The sequence below is a fragment of the Bombus huntii genome, chromosome 13, assembly GCF_024542735.1.
Source record: "Bombus huntii isolate Logan2020A chromosome 13, iyBomHunt1.1, whole genome shotgun sequence".
Taxonomy (NCBI): Eukaryota; Metazoa; Arthropoda; class Insecta; order Hymenoptera; family Apidae; genus Bombus; species Bombus huntii.
In genome coordinates, this window is record NC_066250.1 from 356,383 (window position 1) to 384,236 (window position 27,854).

The 27,854-nt window shown below is 41.9% G+C and overlaps 1 protein-coding gene across 2 annotated transcripts; it reads left to right on the forward strand.

Annotated features, from left to right (window-relative positions):
* Window positions 1-27,354, forward strand: LOC126872300 (mRNA decay activator protein ZFP36L2-A). Of its 2 annotated transcripts, XM_050632088.1 has the most exons (4): window positions 1-1,310; window positions 16,695-16,754; window positions 23,310-24,477; window positions 25,077-27,354. In XM_050632088.1, exons 1-3 carry the CDS (start codon window positions 1,251-1,253, stop codon window positions 24,441-24,443), a joined length of 1,254 nt encoding a protein of 417 aa, XP_050488045.1. In that variant the 5' UTR covers window positions 1-1,250; the 3' UTR covers window positions 24,444-24,477; window positions 25,077-27,354. The 2 variants fall into 2 exon arrangements, with proteins under 2 accessions (XP_050488045.1, XP_050488046.1); XM_050632089.1 differs by lacking the exon at window positions 16,695-16,754 and having other exon boundaries at window positions 165-1,310; window positions 23,310-27,354.
* Window positions 27,355-27,854: the final 500 nt, after the last annotated feature.

Consider the following 27,854-nt stretch of genomic DNA (forward strand, 5'->3'; position numbering starts at 1 on the left):
ATATATAAAAATATGTTTTTAAGAATAATAAATCTTGTACTTACATTTATGATAAATCAGTTGATAGAAGAGAGACATTGAAATCGCCGTTTCAAATTTATCCTCTGGAATCGAAGATCGTTATCACTCCAATCATCGTTATTGTTACAGCATTCTATATCCGATGTATTCGATTGGAGCTTCGTTTTAATCGAGATTCATTGGCAGAAACATATTTGGAGTGCTGGTGGTGGTGGTGGTGGCGGCGATGAAGAGGCGTGGGCGGGGGGGTTGAAGGGAGAGAAGCAGTAAACACTGTTGGGTAACGATGGTTCTAAAAACAGCCATGCTACTAGGTATCCCGAAACTACCCTAAATTTCCACCAATGAGAAAGAACAGGATAAAGAGGGAGAAGAACTCGGAGGGATTTGAAAATCGCGGATCAAGGGGTTGTTGATACCGAGAGAAAGAGGGAGAGATGTTTGCATGATTGGCCTGAGGAGTCGGCGCGGTTGCCAAATCTCCGGCGACAGTGACGCAAAGATGGTGGGGACGGGTAGCAATGACGCGTGGTCTGATTGGTGGAGCTCGCGGTGCCGCCTTTCGAGTCTCACGGAGCGTCGCGCGGTCGCACGGATCCGCAGTTCGCATTCGGAGGCCTTGCGAGCTACATCTTTTCGAGAAGAAAAAGAAAGATTGGACGGGTTCGTCAAATTTCCCCCTCCACGGGAATCGCGATAAAGAGTCTTCGATTCGAAAAAGTGCCAAGTTTCTCTCGCAAATACTCTTTCTCCGTCGCTGGTACACTACGACACATACACACACGCACGCACACGTACACGTACACGTACAGGGTCACACAACCCATATATACGTAATCGTCTTTCGTTTTCACGGTGATCTCTACACGTGACACAAACTGAGCATCGAAGAGGCTCCAAGGCGAAAGAGCGGCGTGTTGCTTGCTGTTCGAAGCGAGAGGAGATATTCGTCGATCGTTCCAATTTCTTTGTCAGCCTGTTTGTACGCTGAGAGAGTCGAAACGGGTGTGCTTCCAATGTAAATCCACAAGAACGTATCGTCGGAGTGGCAGTTTTTGTGTTCTCAAAGTTGATACGTACAAACGCGGCTTCTTCTTAACTATTAACCGGCTACCGTGCTACGACACGCACGCTGTTCTGCTCTGAAAGAAGAAGAAGGCTAGTCACGGCCGGATCGCGACTACGTTATAACCTAACTCCAGTGTGTTTTTGTGCGAAAACGAGGGAAAATGTCGACTGCCGTCATGAGCACCCCTATGTTCGTCGAGTGTAGCGAGCACTTATTTAAGGTAAGATACTTTACCATTTGTCACACGATCGTTTCGTCCTTTAGCGCCTTCTTTTTTCAAACGTTCCATGTTGTCGAGTCGTAGGTAGGGCAAACATAGGCGACTGAGTATAGGAGTGTCGAATACCGTTGAACGAACACTTCAAACGATACGATTATCGATATATTTGAAACGTTGCGAATGGGAAGAAGTCTTTCTATATTTAGACTCGTGAACTTTGTTATGAATCAGGTGAGGCTCGACGTGTTTGTTCGATCAGTGGTTATTTCGTGTCGTTATCTTGGACGATCACTTTCTATTAAGATTGCACTATCACGAACGTGTGTTCCCTATCGTTTCGAAGAATCGAGAATCCGACTGATAAGCAACAAAAGCAGCAGGTTCTAGATGCAAAGATGGCTGGTTCAGCACGTGGCATCGTGAATACTTGGAAATTCTGACTATAGTATGGTGGTGAATAAGTTCGTGTTGGATTCTCTCGTGGCCGTTGTAGTACTCGCTGGTACTCGGTGGTACCGTGGCGCAAACATTTGTGCAACGGTGTTGGTACGTATTCTGTTCCGACTGCCACGGTCTATTGCACTGCGGGACAAATATGGAATGGAACGGATAGAAATGGTGTACGAAGAATCTGCGCGGTTAGGAGATACGTAGCAGAAACAGGGCCGCGCGTTAGGAAATCTCGCGTCTTCCCAAATAAATTATGTATATCAAAATGAAATGTAGTTAGGTAGACGGCTCTAGCTACATACTATGTATTACCATTGCTATGGTAATGGTATTTATTTTACCGCGCAAAAGAACCAGAGGTCGTGATGTAAGAGTTATTTTCGGTCGTACGGTCGCTGCTTTCTTCGACGTTTATTTGTTTTCACTACAATTTTTACTTTAAATCGCGTTAGTTCCTGCATCTGTTTAGCTTAACTCGATTTTCGGATTTATTTTTCGCTTCGTCGTAAACATAGTAAACTCCCAAGACATTTGGACTCGTCTTTGGACAAGAGTGAATTCTTCCATCTCGCGAACCATCTATTTTAAAATACTATATATTTTGAAATATATTTTCGCAAGTACGCTGTCCGATTTTAGCGCACGACCAGGCGTCAAATTCGTACGAAAACAAGCTGGAACTTTTATTATTTTCTATAGAAATTAGAGGTCGTTCTCAATGTTGCGTCGTTGTAAATATCCTTCGTTTGATAAACTCGATTGCCGATGATGAGTCTTTGTGTTTAGGTTTTGCAGCTCGAAGCGTGTTTGTATAAGCTCAATCTCGTTACACACGACTCTGCTTACTTGTGTGCCTGATTTTGCATATGGTTTTCGATTGTCAAACTTTTCACGGATGACACAGCTGTCCGCAGTCAATGATTCGTCCGAATTTGCGACGACCCGACGATCGTTTCAAGTATAGAAGCTCGTGCCAACGTTTTTTCGTCTCGCGTCATTCGTTCCCGCTTCTGAAATCTCCGATTACACCGATTCTCAGAGCTCTGGGAATTTGGCTTCATTTTTATCGTCGTCAAAATTTACGCGTTTCCAATTCGTCCATTCGTGTCACAGAACTAACAGAACAGGAAAGTAACTTCATTTTAGTTTTTTACTTGGAAAAAGATATTTATTTAGGTTTGATCTATGCAAAAAATATGTGTATATATATATATATATATATATATATATATATATATATATATAAAGAATAATGCATTTATTGCGTTTATGAAAGAAGAAAAAGAAACATATAGGCTCCTACGAAGATAATACTTTTTGAATTCATCTTCTTTTGACATTGTATTTTGCTTACGCCGAGGATGAAATTATAATTTGAAACAATTACGTTGACCGCTCTGTATAGTATATCCAATACATAGCAAGTAAAATCGAATAAATATCTAAAATTAAATCAAGTTGCCAACTTAGATCTGGGAATTTTGATAAATTTCCTGCAATAATGTTCACGGTAGCTTGCTTCGTACGTTCATATCTGTCTGGGTTTCGTAAATCATGTTTCGTATAAATTCGTTAATGTACGTACGAATTCCGTCATGCGACAGGAACTTGTTTTATAAACACGTGGCAGAACTGTTCTTCCCTCGTTTCGTCAGTTTGTTAGTTTTTCTTTGTAGCAATATTGGAACAACGCGGTATCATATCTGGCGATATTCTCTAATTTGAATACAAATGCCTTTGTTCGCTGTTACGAGAAAACAGACAAATAATTTCATTTATGTTTACCAACTTCCTTTTGTCCGCATTACCGCCAATCCGAAATCTGGTTCGACGATAAGAATATGTCTATTTAACCAAAGTATGTTACGGCTTCCCTTCTCGAATAGCAATCTTTTTTTTTCATAGACATTTGTATCTACGCGTAATGCGATTTTCCAAGATTTTATTTTCCACTGTACCGCTTCCACGTTTTACGAGATATATAATTAAATAAATTCTTGTAATTTTATTTCGACGTAATTCGTAAAAGTGGTGAAACCGCTTATCGTTTCATCTCTCTTTATTGCTATTCTTCCAACCAATACCTTGAAATTTTCAATAATCGTAGTGGCAGCGTAATCTGTTCCCTTTGATCAGAGTTCAAATACACGCTAGGTATATGTTACCTACTACCAAGCATCGGGGATTCGTTTAAGTATTTGAGCGATAGAACGAACTTAAACCCTGGGCAATTGTTCAAACGAAAAGCAAAGGAACACGTGGGCGATCGTATTCGCGAGTAAAAATACCACGCGTTCGTTCTATAAATTGTTTCTTTGGTGAATTACACCTCCATTCATTTATTCATAGCCAAGTCTCCACTTAACTAGCTTACTTCGGTCACGATTGGCACGGATAAGCGAGTTTAGAGACCGCGGGGGTCTCGTTACATTGAATTATCTATTCGGGTATACAGGGAGTGTTCCAGTTTTCTCGACTAAATGCTACGACGGTCTTTCCATTTTTTTTTTTTTTTTTTTTTTTTTTTTTTTTTTTTTTTTTTTTTAATATAAATCGATTTAATATAAATTTGTAGACCGTAGGTAATGGACATTTTTGTACACGATCCGTTACAGTGTCGAAGAATTTAGAAACGAAAACGCTACATTGCAATCTTTTCGTGGTGTTGTATAAAATCTTTCCACCTGTTTCTGTCTGACGGAAAAGAGCTTCGTCGAACAAATCGTAATTGTTATTGTTTTCGTTTCGCGACCGACGAAATGGTCGGACGAACGGCGCGGCAGCGTTCGAGTTTTATCGCGAACTTCTTTCTTTTCCCTCTTTCCTTTTCATCTACGCGCAACTCGTAACTTTCCTCGGCAATTTCTCCTCGGCGATTTCGAAACTCGTTCGATCCGGGAAAGAGCCTTTCGACTTTCGTGCTCGATGCCCATCTGAAGCTCCTCTCGAAATTTGGACTTTGCTACCTACAGTTTAGATAATCGTTCCGTTCCGCCCGGACATTTTCTCTTCTCGTTATTTTCTATTCTAGGAAATACTTTAATAGGATTACTTTAATGGTACCAGATTTGGATCCTTTTAGGTATCGTTGAAGGCAAATTCGGTAAAAATGTACAAGTTGCGCGTGTTGTTACGCTACGTGACGCACGCTTCGCCGAAATCAGAAAGTAGATAAAACTTTCTAATACAAAATCAGGAAGCTTCGACCGTGAGAGGATAAATCGTGTTCCTTGTAATTCACGCGTATAAACACGAGTACGATATGATATTCATCCATAAATCTCAGGCAACCCCATATACATACAACCGAGTAAATCTAATAAACATGCGTGTAACGTTAGAAATTTCAAAGAAATTGTTCGCCGTGGAATACCAAGAACTACAATGCTCTCATCTTATTCCGAACGTGTACACGGTAGCGTACTTCGTTTCTTCTTTCCTCCCGGCCGTTAGGACGAAATTTATTCAAATATCGTCGAGTTAAGTTCCGAGCGTCGAGACGCTAGATGGAAGGAAGTATGTATAAAGCGTACGGCATGACGCATCGGAATGATCGAGCAAAGATTCGATTCACAAAGAGCGAGTCTTTTGTGCATTAAAACAAGAATATAACCAGGTGTCACGATATAAATACGCGTATTAAAACCTACTGTTATCGAGATACAACTTTACGATCTCGTTACGCCTTTTATACCTTTTTATCCGAGCAACTTTTAACTAATCCCGTTGGACGAATCTTGCGTGTAAGATAGAGACGCGTTAGGAAAAATACGTTGTAAAGATGGGAACCATCTCGTAACGAGAGATGTTAAATTGTTTATCGCGAAAGGATGAAAGAGAGAGAGAAGGGAAGGTTGGCTGATAGAAGTCGGTGATCGGGCCACGTCCATGATAGCGCCGAGTCTTACCCTTTCCGTGGAATTATCGGGGTCCGGATTTTTCTGAAAGTGGAAACCTCGCCCTGAGCGTGCAACGTGCCCGACGCTGCACCACGCCGGCAACATCAACAAAAAGCGGCTCGGCAAATGCAAGCCGTAAGCAGCGTAGGAACCTGTTGCTTCGGATTTATGACGGAAGGAGAGCCGACCGAGGAAAAGACCGAGTTCGAGTGAGAGAATCAGAGACAAGACCTGGGTGGGGGAGAACGAAGGGAACTCTGGCTAGACGAAGCCAGAAACCGTACGAACGACCGAGACACGAAAAAGCAAGACGAGGATAGGTGATCGAGGCAAAACCAATGGGGCGCAGCGATGCTGGAAACAAATGGGGAAAAAGTGGAGAAATGTAGGGGAGCTGAAAAGTGGAAAACCGCGGGAGGGCGGGAGAGAGAGAGAGTGTGTGTGTGTGTGTGTGTGTGTGTGTGTGTATGTGTGTGTGCCAGTGCGGATAGAAATGGAAGTGGGTGAGCAAGAAGGATGAAGCGAAAGGGAGACGGAGCATGTACGGCTCGTTGAAAAAAAGAGAGAAACCATGCTTTGTACCTGGTTTCTATGCAGGTTCGTGGATGCTCTGCCCAATGCCATAATATGGTCGCCGTAGTGGTATTTATCCGTCGTTTCCTTTACGTTGTTACGAATTTTCTATGTTTTTGAAAAGAAACGGGTTTTGCTGTCTCTAAAACGCTGATTAAAAAGAATGGGTTTTTTCGTGCGCTTTGTTCGGCCAATTTTCTAGGCTTTGCTTATAGAATATTCCTTTTCGTCTGCTTTCGTGATCCTACATATCGCTTATAACGATCAATTGTTGTCATTTACCGGTTCATTTTTATAGTGTCCTCGTGGTTCTTGTTGTCCCGTTTAAAGTGCGTGTAATCTTGGATTAAAGTAGGGCAAGCAAAAACCAGTAGTTCTTTCTAAGATGGTATCGGAGCCGTTGAAATTGTCTTGTTATGAATACACTCGTCGATCAGGAAAAAGAAATAAAAAATAGCAGAGAGTGCAACTAATGTACGTAGAATATAAAGAGGAGGAGGGTGTACGTAAGTTTTCTAACGGCAGAATTACGTTAATTACGCGAGCTAAATGGAACCGGTTGCGTCGAAACGAAATGTACGAATTTCTGCTGCGATATTAACCGTAAAAAATCAGGGCACATCGGTCGAATATATTTTATTAAAAGGTTATCCCACTGATTTACCGTTTGCTCGTATCCCTGTGAGTTATCCATGCAAATACATTCAAGTAATACGACTCGTTGTATACAAACTTAGAACCTGCAAGGTATTGTTTAGATTTTCGCTTACCTGTTCTTTTATCGCCATATCTTTATTTTCTTTTAGAACTGTGTTTAATAGACCGTGGTAAAAGTAAGATTCGAATGCTTTAACGTCTCGTAGGATTCGAAAGGAGGACTGAAAGATGATCGAAATTACGATTTGGAACTACAGCGTTGCAACTGTGGAAAATACAACGGAAGATGCTAGTAGAAGGGTGAAGAATTTTATTTCTTCTTCTATATATAAAGGACGTTTGTTTCAAATTATAAATTCGCTTTCTTTTTTCTTACTCGCATATTACTTACTCTTGATGGAAGAGATTTTGCGAGGTCATAAAACTAGTCAGGCTTGAAGGTATAACTGCGGATTAATTTTTCTCAATAAGATAATTACCGTAGCGTAGAAAGTGACAGGGCCTCGTCAGGCGTACTACTACGACCCTAACTGTGGCTAGATCGATCGACGCGTTTACGTGTTTAACGCTTCGATTTATGATCTCGCTACATACGTACATCTTTTCCGTAAACATCTCATTTTCCATTTTTCCTTTTCGCCCGACTGCATCGTTTGGTATAAGGATATCTTTATCTTCTCTTGACGAGTTTTGATATAAGATTTTTCGACTTTAACTTACAAGTAGCTTAACGGCTATAGTCCGTTTATCCGCGGGAGGATGTAATAGCTGGTTTTTGAAACGCCAACAGCAATTCATTCGCACGAACGGTTGAAATTTCACACCGGCGTTTTTTTACGCGTAACTGACTTACACCGATTGGCTTCTTAGCCATCTATTTATCAGACGCGCGTATCTTTTTTGCTGGTTTATCGGAGCGGATTCACCGATTACACTTCGAGGTCTTCGGGCGTTCTTCCTTGTTCGTGTTACGTAGCCGTATTTCTAGAAAAAAAAAACGGTGTTTTATTTTTCCACAAATTCAGTTTATAACAGCCCAAAGATTCTAAACTCGGTGGAAATCTTATCGCTTTCCGTATCTTTCGTATTCCTCTTTTATTTATCGATGTCCCAGATTTTCTTACGTCGTTGATATTCCGACACGGACACGGTAAACTTCAGTCAACAGTCGCTAATAACCTCTGACGTTGACGCAACTATAAACTTATGGCGGCACTCGACAGCAACTATGACCGGACGACGGCAGCGCCTTTGCTTACGAACGTTCGGGAACGTTCTTCAAATCCCGGCGCTCGTAGTCCGATTTTTCTTCCACGTCATCTAAATGAGAAGAAAAAGTAGCACTATCGCCACAACTATATACACACCTCAAACGAATAAACGAATAAACGAGATACATTGTTACGCATTAAGAGAAATGCCCGGTATCTTTCGCAATGAAATGCAAACTGAAGTAAAATTCAAGAAATTTTTTTAATGAAATTTCAAATTAAAATTTTTCTAGAACGTATACGAGGCATTGTGTGGATGTTAAAAAATGAAAGAAAAAAAGAATCGGTACATCGTGGCCTGAAAGAATTGGAATTATATTCCGGAGACAGAGGAATAGTGGTAGGTCTACGAAGGATTTCTCCACCAGATGGAAATCTCCTTTTTATTCTTTTATGAGACTGAGATTCGAGCGTGTCTCCCTTTTGCGGTTCTCCTTGCAAAAAGTATGTTGGACGAGACGCTCAAAAACTGTTCCCGTATTTCTGAAAAGAAACTGGATACACAAAAGCGTAGAAGGAAGCCGAAGAACGAGAAGGGTGCACCTTGCTTTCCTGCGTTCCTGCGTTCCTGCGTTCACAACGCGCGTTTCTGTTCCCAAGGAAGCCTAAAGGTTGTCTCACACGTGAGAAAGCGAGAGTGCCACGCAATATTTTCCCGGCCTCGTATCTCTCGATCCTTCTCTCGATATTTTAGCGCCTCTCGATTTCACTTTCACGCTTGATTTACCCGACGAGATCCACCTTTCCAATTAAAAACATTCGACTTTCCACGCCGTGTTGCCGATCCACCGAAAAGATTTAGGCCAAGTTTCCGTTCGTTCGATTGGGAACCAACCTGTTGACGAGAAATTCGATGTTTTATGGGCTCGTATTCCGAGGATGAGAGAATTTAGAGTTCTGGCATCGTTTAATCGCGCGTCGAGCTTAGAAGCGGATCGATGGTTGAAAATTTTATTGTTTTAGAAAGTAGCGCGGCTCTTGACGAGAGCAAGCACGTTTCTTCGATCATTCTTATAACGACTGTAATAATCGTGATTGCGAACCAGTTTCGAATTTTGATCCCAAACGGAGTTGAGCTCGATCGCAGAAATAATTCTCGATCGTCGATCGTCGGCATTTTTGTGGCTACTTTGAATGTTTTTTCTTCTCCTCCCGCGGTATGGTCAGAATTAAACGAAGAAAATCAAATGTACAACTTTGTTATTTTCCAGTTGTTTTTATTCCACTTGTAATTATTGATTTCGACTTCAGATATACAGGATTACATTAATCTATTACAAAAAAAAAAAAAAGAAAAAAAGAAAGAAGTTTAACTACACTGATAAGTATTCATTTGTGCTTACGATGTATTTATTTGTGAAATCAGAATCATAGATAACCATGAACATATTACTACATATATTATTTTTATTACTGTTACATATACGTTACTACGCATATATGTTATTACATTGTGTATCTAAAGTACTTGTTTTTCCGACGGTTATCGATGTGACGAGACATGGAGGTCCGATGTGATGAAAATTCCCATCTAATTGATCGAAAACTTAATTCGAAACAATTATTTTTCTATAGGCATTTTTTACAACCTGTACAAAGTCAAGTGAAGTGAGAAGCGAGTTCGTGGGAGCTGTTTAATAAGTAGCTACTTGTTGAATAAAACATATCGAGCGCGGAAGGTTAGTGCTATTACGATCAGCGCGAAAACAGTGTTTTGCAGCGTATCTTTAATAATAGAGCATTGGCGGGAATACAGAACGAGAGAGAGAGAGAGAGAGAGAGACGACGACGAGGAAAATATGTTGTTTTGTAGGGGCGATCGAAGCGAGACTCTCGAAGAAAGGCGTGTCGGTGGAGCGTGCAGGCGTTGCATTGCTAAAACATTATACTCGGAACACGAACCTTGTTGAGAAAGGTAGGAATAGTGATTAGTGCGGAGTGCATAAGTATTCTGCGTGCATCGGACAGCTATTTCGAATGAGATATTGTGTTGTGTTCCGCTGCGTGACCGGAATAATGAATTCATCGTTAATGACTTGTTATTTTCTGCTTCTTCTTCTTCTTCTTCTTCTTCTTCTTCTTCTCCTCCTCTTTTTTATTTCTTTTTCCTCTCCACTGAACGATCGATTAATCGTTAACGACGAAAGGAAAACTGGCACGCTGAAACGACCGTGATTTAAAAAACGAAAACAAACGTGAAAGTTGCTGGAGTCTAACTGGTTACTGTGACGTGCAAAATAGCCGATCGAGAGGAAAGATCACGATCGTATTGCTTCGCCCCGATTGAAATTATTTGGTCGTTGTACGCGAAACGCGCGATTTCACAAACGCGCAAGCTCTTTCGCGATTTAATTTGCCAAAAGTGTCGCGTGAATTTCAAGTTCGAAGAATACGGTGGATTGTTAGCAGCACATTGAAACTTGTCTGCGGAGATTTTTAGTGGTTAATCGATATAGCCGATATAAACTTATTTATATATGAGTTTATTTTCGGTAATTTGCATACGAATTTCTCGTCGCTGGTTTGAAAGCCGTATGCTTCTCTGTACGTATAGATCGGCTTGCAGCAGTACTTTCCGCTCGGCTAAACTTGTTCTTTCTCGATCTTTTCGACGGTGTTACAGGCTTCCGGTGTAATTTATCTCGGTATAGTGACTTCACCTTATTATTTAGGTCGCTAACTATATTCCAAGTTTTTACTTTCCTGATAAATCAGTCAAAGTCTGTGGCCATCGCGTATCGTTAACCAAACGACACGGAGAGCAGTCGATGTTGTTGCTACCATCGCTTGTCGCATCATGGACAACTTCATTTTTACTTATCTTTTAATTATACGCGTTTGCACTACTGTGATAGTTCAACGAGGATAATAGTTGTATAACATTGGCATTAACTATAACTGTTTTTGTAATTAAGAGAGAAAAGAAACTATCAATTAAGAATTAATCACTGTTTCTTAACTTTAATCATATCTAAATATAAAATACAAATCTTGTATAAAAATGTTTGTATGCGTTTGCCGTATGTAATTATTATATAATATACGATATATAATTATTTTTAAACCACCGTCATTCCTTTAATCGTTGGCCGACTTTAACGCAACGTAGCGATCGTGTACAGGAAATAAAATTTGCATAGGTGCATCGGTTCAATCGGGGTAAAGTATCGCTTTCTCGGCGTTGCCGTAAATCTGTAATTATGGCTTTTATGATACAATAGAGAGATACGTACGTATCCCCATTGTGGAATTCATTAAGCACAGAATGTCGAACGCAAATGGACTATGAGGACGTGCAACGTTGTTAACCAGCAATCTATAAGATATTCCGCACGCGAACCGCGTTCTCTGCCTGCTTAGGCCACAATTCCTCCTTTTCGTTGATCATTGCTTTTCGACACGTCGCTGCGCATATAAATCGCTATAAATTCGTTTTTCGTTGCCATTGTCGCGAAAGTTGCCACTTTTGCTATTTTATCTTAGCGGTTTTAGTCGCTGTTGCGAAATTGTTGTTTCCTTCGGCTGGTTTAGCTTTTTGCCAAGTAAATTTTGCTTGCTATTTTATATCTTCTATAAAAACGATGATATTCATTTATTACACACGCGCGTACATTTTCTCTCTCTTTCTCTCTCTCTCTCTCTCTCTCTCTCCCATTCATTCATTCACCTACTCAGTTGAGGTTAATTGGCATTAAATTTTTTTACAAGCATAATGCGCGGTTGCTTGAATAATGACATCGCGTACGTCGCTTCAAGGAGAGCCTTGGGAAAGAATCGAACTCGCTTGCGGTATAAGACTATCGCTGTGAACGTTTGTAGGAAAATTTTGACGACTCGTTGCGTTTCCTTTTCGTTCGTACAAAGTCAGAATACTCGGGAAAAACGTGAAATCGAAAACAAAAATGGAACGTATGATCGATTCTTGGTCTCTCGTCCTTTCACGAACGCTGGTTAGCTGGTCTTTCTCTCGTGAAAAATCGAAACGAGGAGGAAGAAAGCCCGAAGGTAGAGCGCTGGAAACATGGTGTGCCCTTTTTGTTCGGCCATGTGTACGGAACGCGTCGTTTTTACAAACAGGCGCACATGTGCTTTCTTAGCCTGGATGGATTTTCTCGGACTCGCGTATGGTTATCTTTTCAAAGCGTTTCAAGTGCTTACTTGTCGTTCCACGAAGTGAAAATTAGAGTCGAGTCGTTTCTGAACAACGTACCAGTAGCGTTCTACAATCTATGAAAATATGAATAAAATGGAAAGGAAAAGCTTTGCCTTGCGAACAAAGGCATATTATGTTGGAATAAAAGAAAGAACCGATGTTCCTAGACACCGTACTTCCTAGAAACGACATTTTCCCGCATAACTCGACAACCAAGCTCGAAGATCGATTACCTATAGCAAAAGAGTCGTTCTAAATGTTTACAACATATTTTAAAATCATCGAAATCGTATTTTCACCGAGTCACAAATTCGTCGAACGAGGATATTTTTCAAATCTCCAGCGGTTTCCGTACAAAATCCCAAGTACCACTTACGCTACTCTATCGATGCTCTGTCGATACTCTAACATCTGTAACGTGATTTTCGCGAGGATTCATCACCTTGCACCTAACGAAACGTAGTCTGTAGAAGCATGCAATTATGGCGTATCTGGTGAAAATAGCTGATGAAACGGGAGATTTTCCTGACGATGCGCGGACAGTTTTACCTTTGATTCTCGTTTGCCAGTAAATTTAAATGATGCGGTGGCGGTGAGGCGGCCGAAACGGAACGGCAGAGAAGTAAAAACTAAAAGGAAGCATGAAAACAGCTCGATGGGCACCCTATGCTCGCTGGCGAATACGTTGACTGTGCGTGTTGGTTCGCTGTGGTGGCTTCGTGTCGCACACTTGCTCTTTCGATGCACACGTGCATCCAGTTTCTTTATGCGAAGGAAAGTCATGGTGGTCGTGCAGCAACGCCTGAATCACGCGGCGTTGCACTCAGCATCGTGCGCGCGCCTGTGTCTGTGTTTTACGACCAGTCAACTTTGCGGCTTCTGCATAACTCTCTGTATTTTCGTGTGTCACGGGATGTATTCGGTGGCTCTTTGTTCTCGTGTACGTGGACACGACGATTTCATCGTGATTCAACGTGCAACCTCTTTCTCTATCTATATCTCGCGTTTGTTCGCGCTTTACCTTGTTTCACAGTTACCTCTGTCTGGATCGCGTGCGATCGCTTTTCAGACTTTTTCGTCCATCTTCTGTACAAATAGAATCTTTGCCGTAGGAGCTGGCGGTATAGCGCGAACGTCATGGGAACGTAAGACCTCTGTTTCTCAAGCTTGTTTATACGATGTGTACGAACCATGACGAGGATAGACATTTTATATGTACTCTGCTGGACTATGCGTTTCTCGTACAACCAGCAAGCGCGTTCCTTGTAATCGCCTTGCGTTAGTTTTACTTACCAATGCAAGTTTGTGACACACGAGCTTTGTCCGTACTTGGAACATTTCTAGTAGATTTGTCGAGCGAAAGTTAATTTAACGCTTTGATTTTCGAACCGTTCGAAGAAATTAATTTACTTGAAATAATCCTGCGACCACCGATAACGTCAACAGGAGATATTACATGATAACGAGGTTTCGATAATTTCATTCTACATTTAATAGAAAATTAATCGTCGTTTGCCTGTTTTCGCCAGAGGAAATTCTCTAGGTTGCAACTTTTAGCGACTGTACGTAATGTACTGTACAAACGTACGCCAAATCTGTTCCGTATGTAAGATATATGGTATATAGAAGAGAGGCAGAGGAATAATTTTAAACGAATACACTTTTCAACTTCTCATGGTCTTTCGTTATACTTATCTCATCGATCATGTTCCCCGTTCTATACGCAAGTCCTGCAATTACGCAGAACGGAATGCAACGTGGCCAGCTAGAAAAAGTCGCACGTGTAATTGGCCTCCGAACCTTCGATTATTTTAACCGCTAGTTAATCGCAAACACGATCGTTGACGGTTTTCATGGCCTTTAATTACAAGACGAAGTTTGAGCCGCGTTATCAAGGTACACGAGTCGAGTGACTTTATCGTAAATCGTTCGTCCGTGGGAATCGTGCGATTTGCTCTTTGATTAGGAAAATCGGTAGCTGCGGGTAATTTTTCAAACGTTCTCGTCCCAAGTCCCGAATCATTTGCTAACGTTAAACGCGTAACGCTTATAAAAGACTTTCGAAATACGTGCTTTTGAAAACACCGTTGATAAAACGAAACGTTTTACGTTTTATGCGAATGTTGCTGCTGGTTCACCACGGCCTCTCTCAGTTTACCGTTTACATTGTACTCTTAATTAATTCGTTATTTTTCGTTTATTCCGGTTCTGTTTTCGCTCGAACTAACGAACTAGCGTTGTACGTGTATACATCGTGGTTGCAATTGGCCAGACATTTTTTACATTGTCTCGTGATGAATTATCGTTACGTGTTTGAATGGTACATTGATTGTGGGCTAACGTGTTTCCCGAGTGGTTTAAGCCTGACTCTGATGTAGCTACGTAAATCGTGTCTCGTACGCAACGAACAAACGACTGAACCGTGACTTGCCCTCGATACACGATGAATAATGTGTAGAACAGTTTTCTCAGCGTTCGGAATAATATCATTTTTCAGACGACTACTAACGTTCTAACGCACGTCTTTTCTTCGCCTCCGTTGTTTTCTTCGACTACTCGAGGTACGGATGGTGCAACAGCGGTGATCTTTTTAGCGCTCAAGTTTAGACGTATTGGCGAAATCCTACTCGACGCTGATGTACGCGAATAATACCTCGTTGTGTCTTTAGCGTGTAGCTAGATGCTTCTGTTTCGAGCAACGTTTCGTCGTTGTCGTAGCTCAGCGATAAAGGTAAACTGCGACAGAGGAAAGATACGATTTATCCACTTTACGTCCACTTTGTTTCCGTTTCGATTAATTTTCATTTTCGTATTTCAATATCGGTAAAGCTCGTTCCGCTTTGTTCGGTGTTTCTCCGCTTGATTCACCGCATTGTCTGGCCGATCGTTTCCTATTAGGATCCCATTAGCGTGGAAAAGTAGGGGAAACGGGAAGGAAAAGCTTGGAACAATAGGTTGGTGGAAGCATGAGTAGTAGGTAGGCTACCACGTGCTTGCGTTGTGAAAACTGTCTAACTTTCTACCGGCGGTGAAACGTTACAGAAGGTTGATTCTGATAAAGCAAACACAATGGTATTCGTACGCAGCCACGAAACAAATACTAGTCGCGAAGATAGTCCGTACACTCGGTACATACGGTAGTATTGAATTTTTATCAGGTCACATCAGTAATAAATCGCGTGTCATCGCTGTAGAAATCTGATCTGTGGTACACGTAGATATATACCGACTGTGCGATACAAGCGAAATATGTACAACGTATTTTTTCAATATTTCGTTTCACGGTTCCTTTAACAGTCTACTGCGTTTTATCCGATATACATATGTATATTTTATTACGATTATTTGAAATAAAATTTGTGAAGAATCTGCTGACCAACCGGTGACGCTAAAGCGAAGTAAATATTCGCAACGAGCAAATCAGCTGTGGAAACAGACTGAATATTTAACTGGCGGAAACGCTGTGTTTATTCAGTTATTAATGTTGGTTTCGCTAGCTTTTAACGCTCACCTTGGATTCCCGAGTGCGAACTGGGATTTGCATGAAAATAAAAAAATTCTCTCTCTCTCTCTCTCTCTCTCCCCCCTCTTTCTATATATAGAGAGAGCTCGATTGTGATTGTCCCGTAAGGAACTGGAGAAAAAGTTACGCATTCCTAAAAGGTGCAGTTAAAACTGACGTGGATCTTTGAGTCAGAGAACAATGTTCAACCAGCTGATACGTGTCATTCGGAATAATAACGACTTAATAAAATCTCCGATCTTATTGAAATTTGTGTATAGTTTTATGAAACGCGATGTACTTTTATAGCGAATATTCCTCGATATTCAACGTTACACAGAAGCTTGTTTTTACGCTATTATTATTCCGAACCACTCGTATAACAGCGTACGATGTAATAAAAAGTGTCATTGAACGGTCGGTCGAGGAAGCAAAGAGGAGAGGAACAAGTGCAGGCGAATCGACTCTGAAAAGTTGGAATCCGGTTTTTACATGGTCGGCGTCGCCATCTTTTCCACTCGCTATCAGACCTGAATCATACGTTAGTCATCGCGTTTTACAATCACTCGCGTCCCGTGCACACGCACGGTGGTCACGTCGACAAAGGGAAAAACCAGCGCGCCAGGTCTCGAAAGGGGCGACACGCTCTTCTGCGCCGGAAAGCGAAACGTTCGTTGGCTCTCCTTGTGCTCGCCTGCCTCTTTTGTCCGTCCAGCCGAGTCGTGCCTTGAAAACGGTCTTCAACTTCAACGTATGCGAGCGAAAATCTCTCGATCGGATGCTTCTACCGTATCGCATCGCGTAGTAACCCATCGAATCTCTCCTCTACCCGATCCTTTCAAGCAAGCCGACGTTTTATAACTAAATTATCATTTTCAGAAAAATGGCCACATTCTTCCTGATTTTTCCACTTACGCGCGTTTTATACGAACAAACCAGGTTAGTTGGGTTCTTTCTTTATTTCCTGCCTTATAGCGAGTACGTGCGTATTTTGTTTTAAAGATTCTCCCTCTTCGCGATTCACGTATCACCAATATCGGTATTATATTGCGTATTAAATACAACAATAACGTTACCTTGCTGAAAAAACATTTCATACACGACGCATACATACGACGCCCGCGTGCAATTCGTCGAATATTTCGTTACTCGGTGTTCATAATGCCGTCTTATTTTCTTTTCTTTTTTTTTTTTCTTTTTATTGCGTTCACGCGACATTCGCGATGTCACGATATCACAGCATGCCTATGTATACGAGCAATTGTAGGACATTGGACGTTACGTGTTAAACAGTTTGTCGCAGAGGTCAATTTATCGTTAAGAAATATATAGCGTACTGCAAATTCAAACAACGAGGTTAACAAGAGATCGCGCGCTATTTATTTTTGCCTACGACTTAGCTTGGACTTGGCGATTCGTTTCTCGTGTAAGAACAGGGTCGCTTCTGTTTCTCATCGACTGGGAAATCGGCGAGAAACACGCAGTCGACGAACGAGCGAAGCTCGCGACTGCCGTTGAATCGGTCGAAACCTATTAATTGGGATAGTTGAGCGAGTCCCGGCGATGTGTCTCGGTTACGTAAGAATCGGTGCATGAAACGCCGATTTCCATTGAGTCGCGTCGCACGGCGTTGCTTCTTCGCTCTCGACTTGCCTGCCGCGGCGCAGCCTTCTTCCTCTCGCTTTGCTTACTTTCATCTTTGACCTTCGAAACGAATCCATGGTCTACGCGTTTCGACATACGTATAATAGAACGACAAAGCCGTGAAACCTCTGCATCGATGGACGATCGAACGATCGATTTATTTTTTCCTGTTTCCTCTTTTTCACGATTCGATACGATTGAGCAAATCGATTACAACGAGTTAACGTTTCGTATTGTATATTCGATAATAGGAAATACGTATAAAATTTATCGAAGGCACAGTCGAGTTTTACCATGAAAAACGAAAAATCAGATGTGTATTTTGTTTGGCAGAAGGAAAGGCTTCTTTTCGCGCAAAGCTGTTGGACATAACTGGGTGAATCGTTATTCGTTGTAGCGTATTTCTTCTTTCGATTGGGAAAAGTGTGTCGGGCACTGTTAAAATTAAAACGCATCGATCGACCGCATTTTTCTTTCCCGATATAATGTAATTTTCTGATGTCATGGGAACGTGAAATATTTAAATATACGTTGTAAGCGATTTATCGCTGGTAATACGAGCGATGTTTACGATGTTGCACGTTGCATAATGCTGTGGTGCCCTGCCGTTCTACGTAACGATGTTTGCGCCTCTCTACGTCGAACCAATATTTATCAATATGTAGATAGATTCAACTCAAAAGTAACTTTCATCGTTCCTCCGTGAGCAATTTTGATTTCCTATTTAGACTGTCCTATTACGTACGAAAAATAGTACAATTTTTTTTTTAATTTTTATTTGTCTCGCGATTTTACGACTTACAGAAAAAACAAAGAAGAAAAGACGAAGAGTTTGGCATTGTTTTATCTAATTATATTTAAATTGTAATTAACTTATCCGACCGTGTCTGATAAAACATATTTAAATTGACGTTTGCCACAACGTTTCTCGAAAATTTGTTATCCATTCAAGAACACGACGAAACAGCTCGCGCTAGAAGACATAATTCTTATCACGTGTTTTACTCAAGAAATCGCGATACGTGCTAATTAACGACAAATTGCATACTTTGTATCGTTCGTGGAAACAATTTTTGTCAAGGATTGTTTTGTCGTCCGTCCATACGTTATACGTATCTTCGATACGATATCGAATTGGTCATTCTCGTTGTTTTTTACATTTTATTCTCTTTCGTGTCCAAGTAAAGACGACGATACGCTTAGAAATTATCGAAGGATCGCTGTGACTCAAATGAAAATGTGATTCATCGCGACCAAAGGTATCGTCTTGGAGCTTCGAAACCTATATACATCCGATAAAATCGTATTGAAGTTAAACATTTATATCTCTATGACAACTGACCTATATTTTGCTAAACGCGGAACCTTTCCTCGATCGTAGGCGTGTTTCTTAACAGGTATCGTCACCGTTGAACGTTATTTCGCTAATAAATCGTATCATACCGATCGAGTATCGAAACTGTCCGAGAATTTGACAAAAAACGCGGTTCCATTCGTCGAACGCGTGTCGTACGTTTTACGTTTCCTACAAAGGATAAGCGAGATTATTCTCGTAACTTTCCCTTCTCTATCTTCGGTACCATTAGCCTGAAAATACGATTATCACGGGAGATCGCCATGCGCCGAACTACAAAGCTCGTTTAACGTGAAACGTAGGCTTCTGTGGAGGAAAACGTGCGAACCAGATGAATGCACGAAACGCGGTACAGGCGGCGGAACAGCCACAGGCTACTAACTGCCGCGCATTCTCGGTGTCTCTGTCGTCGAATCCAGTGAATGAAAGGAGCTACGACTATTTTCAGCCGGTTTCGTGGAAACTCTCTCGAGTCGATCCGTGGAATCGTCTCTTAACACGTTTGTTACACGCAGTCGCGTTTACAAAACGGACGCTGGGGCCTCTGTACGGCATGCATTCTTGTTCGAGTGCACGAACGCGGAACATGCGTGGAACATGGAACTTTGGTCGAGAGCGGTAACGAACAATTAATTCTTCGATTCTTTCATAGCGACCCTTTGCTGATGCAACGTATCGTTTTTCTTCTCTCGTTCGATCGATAATTTGAGGAGGATCGAGCTCGTGGATAGGAAAGTCGGAGGACTGCTCGAGAATTCTTAGCGCTGGGAAAACTCCACCCTGAAAGACTGTTTCGAGTAGAAACTCGAGTCACGTACTTTTTTTCCCCCTGTGTTTCGCGATCGTCCGATCTATTGCCCTCCAATAGCATTTCGACATCTACGTTCTATCAGAACGAACTGTCGTTCTATCTTTAGAAGATTTTTGCGACGTTGAGCGTCCGTGAAACAGAGCGATCGATTTACGTCAGTGAACGCGTCTCACTGCGTCGATTGTTTCGCACAAGTTTCGTTTCAAACTCGGCGTAAAATCAACAGCGTCCGGTACCAATTGTTGCTAGTTCGCGTCGTTGGCAAACATGTTTTCGAGCAATATGCAGATGACGAACAGATATAACGGATGACGAACGAAGCGCGTCTCGAATTATTTTCGTCTATCGACGACTCATTTCGCGATCGTACACGTCTTTTCCCATGGAATTTTTTGGAATATGGTTGACGTTGTCGAGCAGTGGACGTTAAGCACGTTTTGTCAAGAACGCGTCATCTCAGCTGGTCGCGTTACGTTGCGCGTTTATTCGTCCATTTCTCGATCCCAACTTTCTCGCGACTTCTCAAGGTACACTCTAGCTTTCGTTCTGGACGCACCAGACAAACGCGTTCTTCTTCGTTAACGAGAAAGAAGAAATATTTGCATCGAAAGATACGACGAGAGGAAGGATTTGTCGAAAATATCGACGTTACTTTATCGCCGGCAAGCCGACGACGCGTCTCTCTGTAATCTGTGCGACCAGTATTACGATGAACGTGCAATAAACCGCGACACGGAAAAAGGAAGCGTAAAAACGTCTCGGTGACCGTTCGCACGTGACTGCATCTAGCCGAACCAGGTTCGGTTGACAAGGAGCGAATAGTAGCAGCGAAAGAATACGCGTGCGCGTTTGCGTTTGCGTTCGCGTTCAAGACTGCGCGATAAACAGCCGTTGCGCGTTGATGATCGCAGGATAACCGACACTCTGGCATTCCTGCCTTCGTCTACGTTTCTTTGCATTAATACCTGCAGTCGACAGACTAATTACGCGTGCGCTAGGAACGTGTATCGCGCGGCCCGTGTCCGTGTGCGCCGTGAACAACACGGACGTGCTCGTGGAAATTTCCAGACGATGCGATATAACGCGACGTGATCTCTATGGAAGCTGGAACGGAGGAGGATCGATTAACCTTCGGGTTCTTCGACATAGATAAAGATTTACGGAGAAAGTATCGATTGATTTTGGTCCTACGGATAGATGGATTCGATTTTTTGTTAATACGTTGGATGCCCTGTTACATAGCTGTTCGTTGGTCATAACCGTTTGGAAAATGTACAGCTGCGCGCGAGTACTCCAGTTTACGTTGTTTCGTCTATTGGAAAAGAGTTTTCCAAGATCGTTAGGTTCGACGATTCGACGCATCGCTGTTTTTATTTGTTCGGAGATTCGATGGTACGAATAACGCGTTTACAGGAAAGCAACGAGGATTTGAAGAAAGATAGACGATTGAAATAGAGATTTCAGGGTTATCGTTTGCGTGCAACCGTAGCAACGTTTATCACGAAAGCCGAACGTACACGCGTCTAAAGACCATAAATTACCATAATAAGCCATTTAGTTGTACCTGGCTATTTATGGTTATTATTCTTGGATGGAAACCAAGAACATTTCGATCGATTCGCATCCTCCGCACGATGATATCTCCAACTTGATTTATTTGATCGTTTAATCGATTATTTGGTCGATTTAACTGTTCTGCAAGTTATTCCGGATTAACGTTTAAATCGATTTCGTTCCAAGATTTTTCATTTGATAAAAGTTCGTAGCAACGAATCGTTGGTGGATCGAGAGCCAAATTAAAAACCAAGGATATGATGTTTGGTCGAGCTGGAGAAGTATCGCGTTCGACGAGGGAGGCGAGGATGGAAAGTAAAACGTCGTTCTTTTTATGGTTTCGTTCTGTGGAAGATTCGATCTCTCTAAAGGTTGGTCCAAGCAGATTTTTCGGGTTGCTGGAAATCCCGTAACGCGCTATCGTTTCAAAAGCTTGTTCTTTCGGTCGACGTATAGTTCCAGACTTTCAAGTAGTTTCTCGTTCCACGAATCTTCGCCGAGACGTCGAACCTTTGTCTACTCTCGTATACCTGGGTCCACTGGCCGATAATTTTAGATCCTCGATCGTCGATTCCTCGATCCCAAGCCGGTCGACCATAGCGTTATCCATATGGTCGTGAGATAGAAAATTGTAAACGATACGCGTGTTTTTCTTGTCTCTTTATTTACATACATCGTTTACACTCACATTTACATACGTATTTATCGTTGGATAAACAAGAGGTCAAAATATCAGCAGACCAGGCGTTACTTTTATCACGTTTCGTAACCCGTTTCTCAATCGCGATTCCTACTCTTACATACCAAGTTGATGTTAACGGTTTCTCGTAAAAATACAAAAAGTACACGACGAGCATCGTCGAACCACTATTCGAATAAAGCAATTGTGCACGAGCTTCCTGTATTTTTGATTAGAGTCTATTAGAAATAAATGGTCGTTATTGGTCGAGGGTTCTCATCCAAGTATTATTCCATTGCGTAACGCGTCTCTAACGACGTAAAATATCTGCAACGAAGACTGGCGTTTTCGGGCAACGTTGTTGTATATCGTACGTATAGCGTGTATCCATCGAAATTACCACGATCGTGCCTATTCTTTCGTTCGTTAGGTGTTTATCACGGCAATGTTCGTCGCTCGGTACTTGATTCTTCGAAACGGTAGTTTGTTTGCGATTGAACGTTGGCGGTAATGCTTGGCCGACGACGCTTCCACAAATTGGAGTAGCTGTTTCTCGAAGGAAACGCGCGGTGACTCGCGTATGAGCGCGGTTATTACGATGACGACGACGACGACGACGACGACGACGACGACGACGACGACGTCGTCGTAATTCGTTACTAATAATACTAATCTTGCTCCGAACATGTTTACGCGGAGCGTTACCTCCGAGCATCCCTATTAACGTATTAACGAAACAGCCTTTCAGTGTTTTAACGTCTTTCGTCCTGTTGCGAGTTGCGCGAAAATGACACGATTGGAAAATTGCCAAGATCGTTTTGTTCTGCCAATAACTTTTTTAAACTTGGTCGAAGATCAACAAAGTTCGGAAGGAATTTCTGATCGTTGAAGTCGGAGCCGAAGTTGGGACGGACTTTGCTGTTTTTCGTATAAATTCCGAAGCGTGTCGGAGCGAAATTCGTGTGTCTGTGTGTTGTATAGTTTGTTTCGTAGCAGTATTTTTATACGATCGGATCAATAGCCTTTTCGATTGCGATAAAATGATAAATTTTGTGTTTTATAGCGCGTGAATGAATATCACTGTTCGTCAAACGTTTAACATACATGCGTACAATTATATGCGCGTTACGTAATTGGTACCTTTAACGAACTGTGGCAAATGGAGTGTATCGGGGCGGCGTCAAAATTGGAAGCTAAAGAAGTAAAGAAAAGTCGGAGTGGGGAATTTTTATCCCCGAATCTTGAGCTGTGTAGCGAGTCGTAAAGTTTCATTCGTCGATTGATCTATCCAATTTCTTTCTCTTCGAGATCATTTTTCTTATTTTTGGTTCTTTCTGTTTTGTTTTCTTTTTTGTTTGTTTGTTTGTTTGTTTGTTCCCAACTTTTATTTCAGAAAGGAAATTGAAAGCGGTATAACTAATTTCGATTGTCGTTTTCGCGTGTGTGTTACAGAACAGTCCCGCAAAGACGAAGGAGCCAACCTCGACATCAACGACGAGTACCTCGGGCAACGGTTCAGCCGGGAATAATGGCGGACACGCGCCTCTTCGCCGTAGCTACACGTCCCTGGTGACAACCCTGATCGAACAACATCGTAAACTAGATCGCAGCGCGAGCGAGCCAACGTCTCGTTATAAAACGGAGCTGTGCAGGCCATTCGAGGAAAGCGGCACCTGCAAATATGGCGACAAGTGTCAGTTCGCTCACGGTTACAGCGAGCTACGGAATCTCGCCCGGCATCCGAAATACAAGACCGAGCTGTGCCGCACGTTCCACACGATCGGTTTCTGTCCGTACGGACCCCGTTGCCATTTCATTCACAACTTCGAGGAGGCTCGAATTCACAATCAAAAGGTGAGCGCGCAACTAGGATCCACGCAACCGAACATACTGGGCTTGAATCCTATTCTAAGCGCTGCAGCAGCGGCAGCCGCAGCCGCAGCCGCCGGTGGAAATACCTGCAGTGGCTCGAACGTCAATCCGACGACGATCAGCAGCGTCGCTCTGCTCGAACAGATCGCGGCCTCGCCTCAGGTAGCGGCAGTGGCGGCCGCAGCGACCCCCAACCTCATGAGAGCCAATTCCTTGAGCCTGTGTAGTACCACCAATGCCTACAATCCACCGCCATTGCTCAGAACCAACTCGTTGAGTCTAACGACTAGCCAACACCACCACCACCACCACCACCACCATCATCATCATCAGACTAGCTCGACGACCGCTAGCTCGTCGGTGATCGGCGCCACCAGGCCCAAGCCGACCTTTTCTCTCGGCAGTACCGGAGACTCGGTTTCCCCGTCGTCCAGCCTCAGTCAGTCGCCGACCAACTCTATGGCGAGTTTCTTCGGCGACGACAGCAATCAGCAAGCGTCCGTTACCTCGCCGTTCAGCTTCGGCCAGGATTTCGGGCTCCTTGCCACGAGACGAAGTCCCAGCCCTCGAACCAACAGCGTGTGCAGTCCTTTGAGCACCGAGGAGCCCACGCCGAGAACACCGTCCCCGCTCTCACCGAACGCCGAGTCCAGACTGCCAGTTTTCAATAGGATCAGCAACACCCTCGCCGACTTTGAGAATCTTAAGATCTAAGGGATTTCTCCTCTGGGTCCTTCGACTTCCTTTGGTATATTCTATTTTCCTAACGTTGTTTCTGATAAATGTGTACGTCAACGTTTTAAAGATCAGAGTAAGGACAGAGAAAGAGAGAGAGAGAGAGAGTGAGAGAGAGAGAGAGAGAGAGAGAGAGAAAGAGAGAGAGACGATAAAGAGCGTTGGACCCAAAGCACACGCGTTAATTTATATATATATCGACCGAGAAGACAAGCGAATATTTAGGGAGAGGGGACGGACTCCTCCACCGACTCAAAGAGGTTTTTCCTTTTCTCTTTTCTTGTTTTTAACATTTGAACTATATTTCTCGCGTCAGACGGGCCTTCCTCTCCATCGTACTCGGCTTCTTATTTAAGCGTTTCTCGTTCTTTAAACTGTCATTTCTAATTATGATCACACTATTATTATTATTATATAATTATATTATATATATATAATATTATGTCAGTATATTATATTATCATCGCTACAATTAATATTAATAACGTTATCAGTAATATCACTAGCGAATCTTGAATATCGCTGTTAATTCTAACCGCATTAGTAGCGTCAGTCACTTTGTGACTCCGACTACAGGTCCGTTTCCATCTTTTTTTCTCTTCTTTACTTTAGGTTTACGCTCGTTTAGTGGAAAGGTCGAGATGGTATCAGCCCGGATGTCCCGACCTGCTCGTGAGAATCCTTGGATGATTCAACCGTGGAAAAGGAGAAAGATAGAGAAAAGAAAAAGAGAAGCGCAAAGATCCGGGAGCGAGGATAGCGTGAACGTAAGAATATGCAGAAACGAAAAGGCGGCGATGGGAGCGAAAATGTACCGGAAGAACGAGTCCAAGTTTCTACCGAATTCTGACTTGGCTCGAGCAAGTTGTTCTTTGATCTCCTTTGGACTCGCGCAGCCCCATCTCACTCGGCATCTCCGCTTTCAATGGCCGATCCTCGCCTTTGTCCTTGCTCCTCCGTTTTGTTGCTTGGTTCACGCGAGGATTCTCGCAACAACGAGGCGTTTTTCCATCCGGGGCAGGTGAAATGTTGCAATATTCCAAACCAACTCGTTCGTTTTTTTAAATAATTCCTGGATTTCTTCTTGCGAAAAAGCGGCAGGGGAAAGTAGACTTTTGAGAGTGAAAGGAAGGCGAGTTCGAGTCGCACGGGAGAAATAACTGAAAGCAAAACAGATGGAGAGGAAGATATATATATATATACATATATACACACATATATATATATATATTTATATATGCGTGTGTGTGTGTGTGTGTGTGTGTGTGTATGTGTGTATGCAAATATGTGTATGTGTATATATACACACACACGTATGAACAGGAGTAAAACGTGTCGCGTTGGTGTTGGGTTTAGGTGATGAAGCGCACGAGATCACAATCAAAGATCATGCTATGCAAATTAAGTGGCTTAGAAACTCCGATTGTCTTCCAACGAGCAAGTAAGAGTGTGTTTGTGTGTCAGTGTGAGTGTACAATCTCGTGATATTACGAAGTAACCTAGACAGAGTGGAAGAGAGAAAGAGAGAGAGAGAGAGAGAGAGAGAGAGAAAGAGAGAGAGAGAGAGAGAGATCGAATGGTGAGAGCAAGAAGCAAGCAAAAGGAAGATAATGAGAGAAAGTGATGCTTTAGTGTGTGTATGTGTGTGCGTGTCATGGGTGCGCGTGTACGTGCGAACGAAAGAACGTGCTCATTTAACAATAAGTTATACGAAAATAGATATTTTTATAGACGAGAATTCGTCAGGGCTTTCAATCGTTTTACGCGTTCAAGGTGAACTTTGTACGAGAGACGCTGTACGCCAACGAGAGGTTGACAACTGATTTATACGTTCCCCGAGAAAAAAGATTTCTGTCTTTGGAATAACGTTCTATCCTGAGACGAAAATATCCTCTAATGGAATTTCTTACCAGCATCAGAGTTACTTTTATAATTTTCTTTTTAATCGATTTTTAAACATTTTATCCATCTAAAGACGTTCTTGATTCTTTTTCATTTTCTAGTTTATTGGACCGAAGAAGCATTATCGGACGTACGTCATAGCTTGGTTGAAAATTTTGGTTTTTCCATCTTCTTGTTTGTTTTCTTTCACGTTCTCGGTTAATCGATCGATCAAAAGTTCGAAAAGAACAAATAAAAAAGTCTATTTTTACCGACTTTCCAAAGCTAAGACAATCGAGTAATTGTAAGAAATTTTAATGGCAAAAGAGAGCCAATTCTTTCCACGACCAACTCGTACCAAAAGCAAATATTGGTAAACCTATTTCTTTCTCTAACGTACCATGAAACGAATTCGCTCTAGCTTTAGCTCGACAGGACAATATGCCCTCTCTGTTCCTCCCTCTCGTTCAAACTCTATACGATAATTGCTGATATTTGCATTGCGATAGCTACATATCACTTCTCTTTTTTTATGGGAAAGGACAATGTGTATATATATACCGCGAAGTGGACCCGATTACTCCTTCCGCTTCCCGTCGTTCGCCCTCTCCTTTCAACATCTGGGCCTCGACCGCGATAAAAGCATTAACATTATGGAGAAAAGGAAAAGCAATTGTATTACGAAGAGAGCGAACGGAGAGAACATATAGGTAGATGGAGCGAAAGCGACAGTGAGCTTAGGGCAATGAGGCGGCGTAATTTCCAGAGTGCTTCCGTCTGCCAGCAAATAATCACTTTTCGCGTTAAGATCGTTCAAAGCGTCGTTTCGAGAAAGTGGAACGACGAACCGACTAGCTCGTCGGTGTATATTTTCGTTTGTCTTATTTTTTATTTTCGTTTCTTTTTCAAATATCGCCAATGGATTTCTTGGCGTAAAAAGCGCGTTACCCCTACGAGAATGTCGAGAGAACAACGTTGAGCAATACGAAAAAAAAAAAAAAAAAAGAAAGTGCTAAATAACGTAGTTTCTGAAAAAACGAAATACATTTTGTATATATGCACACCACATACTTACGCTGATAATTAAGTCTATAACCACGTTTGCTTCAAGTATAAATTAATCGAAATCGTTTCAGTTTAAACTGTTATAGATTTAATTATTATCGTGTATTATTATTATTATTATCATCGTCATCATCATCATCATCATTATACTAATATTATTTTTATTATTAATTATTAACTATTATTTTATATTATTATTATTATTATTATTATTATATTATTATTATCATCAAATTCACAACACTATACGCATACAAAGTAAACTCATCTCTTCTACAACAAACAGCATAACATATTCATTTAATATCGTCATATTATTTATCTGACTGATCGTTTCTTTTTCTCTTTATATTATTATTATTAATGTTAATAGCATTATTTTTATTATTTTTGTTTTTCCATTTTCATGTAAAACGATGCAGTCAATTGCAAGTTCCCATCATG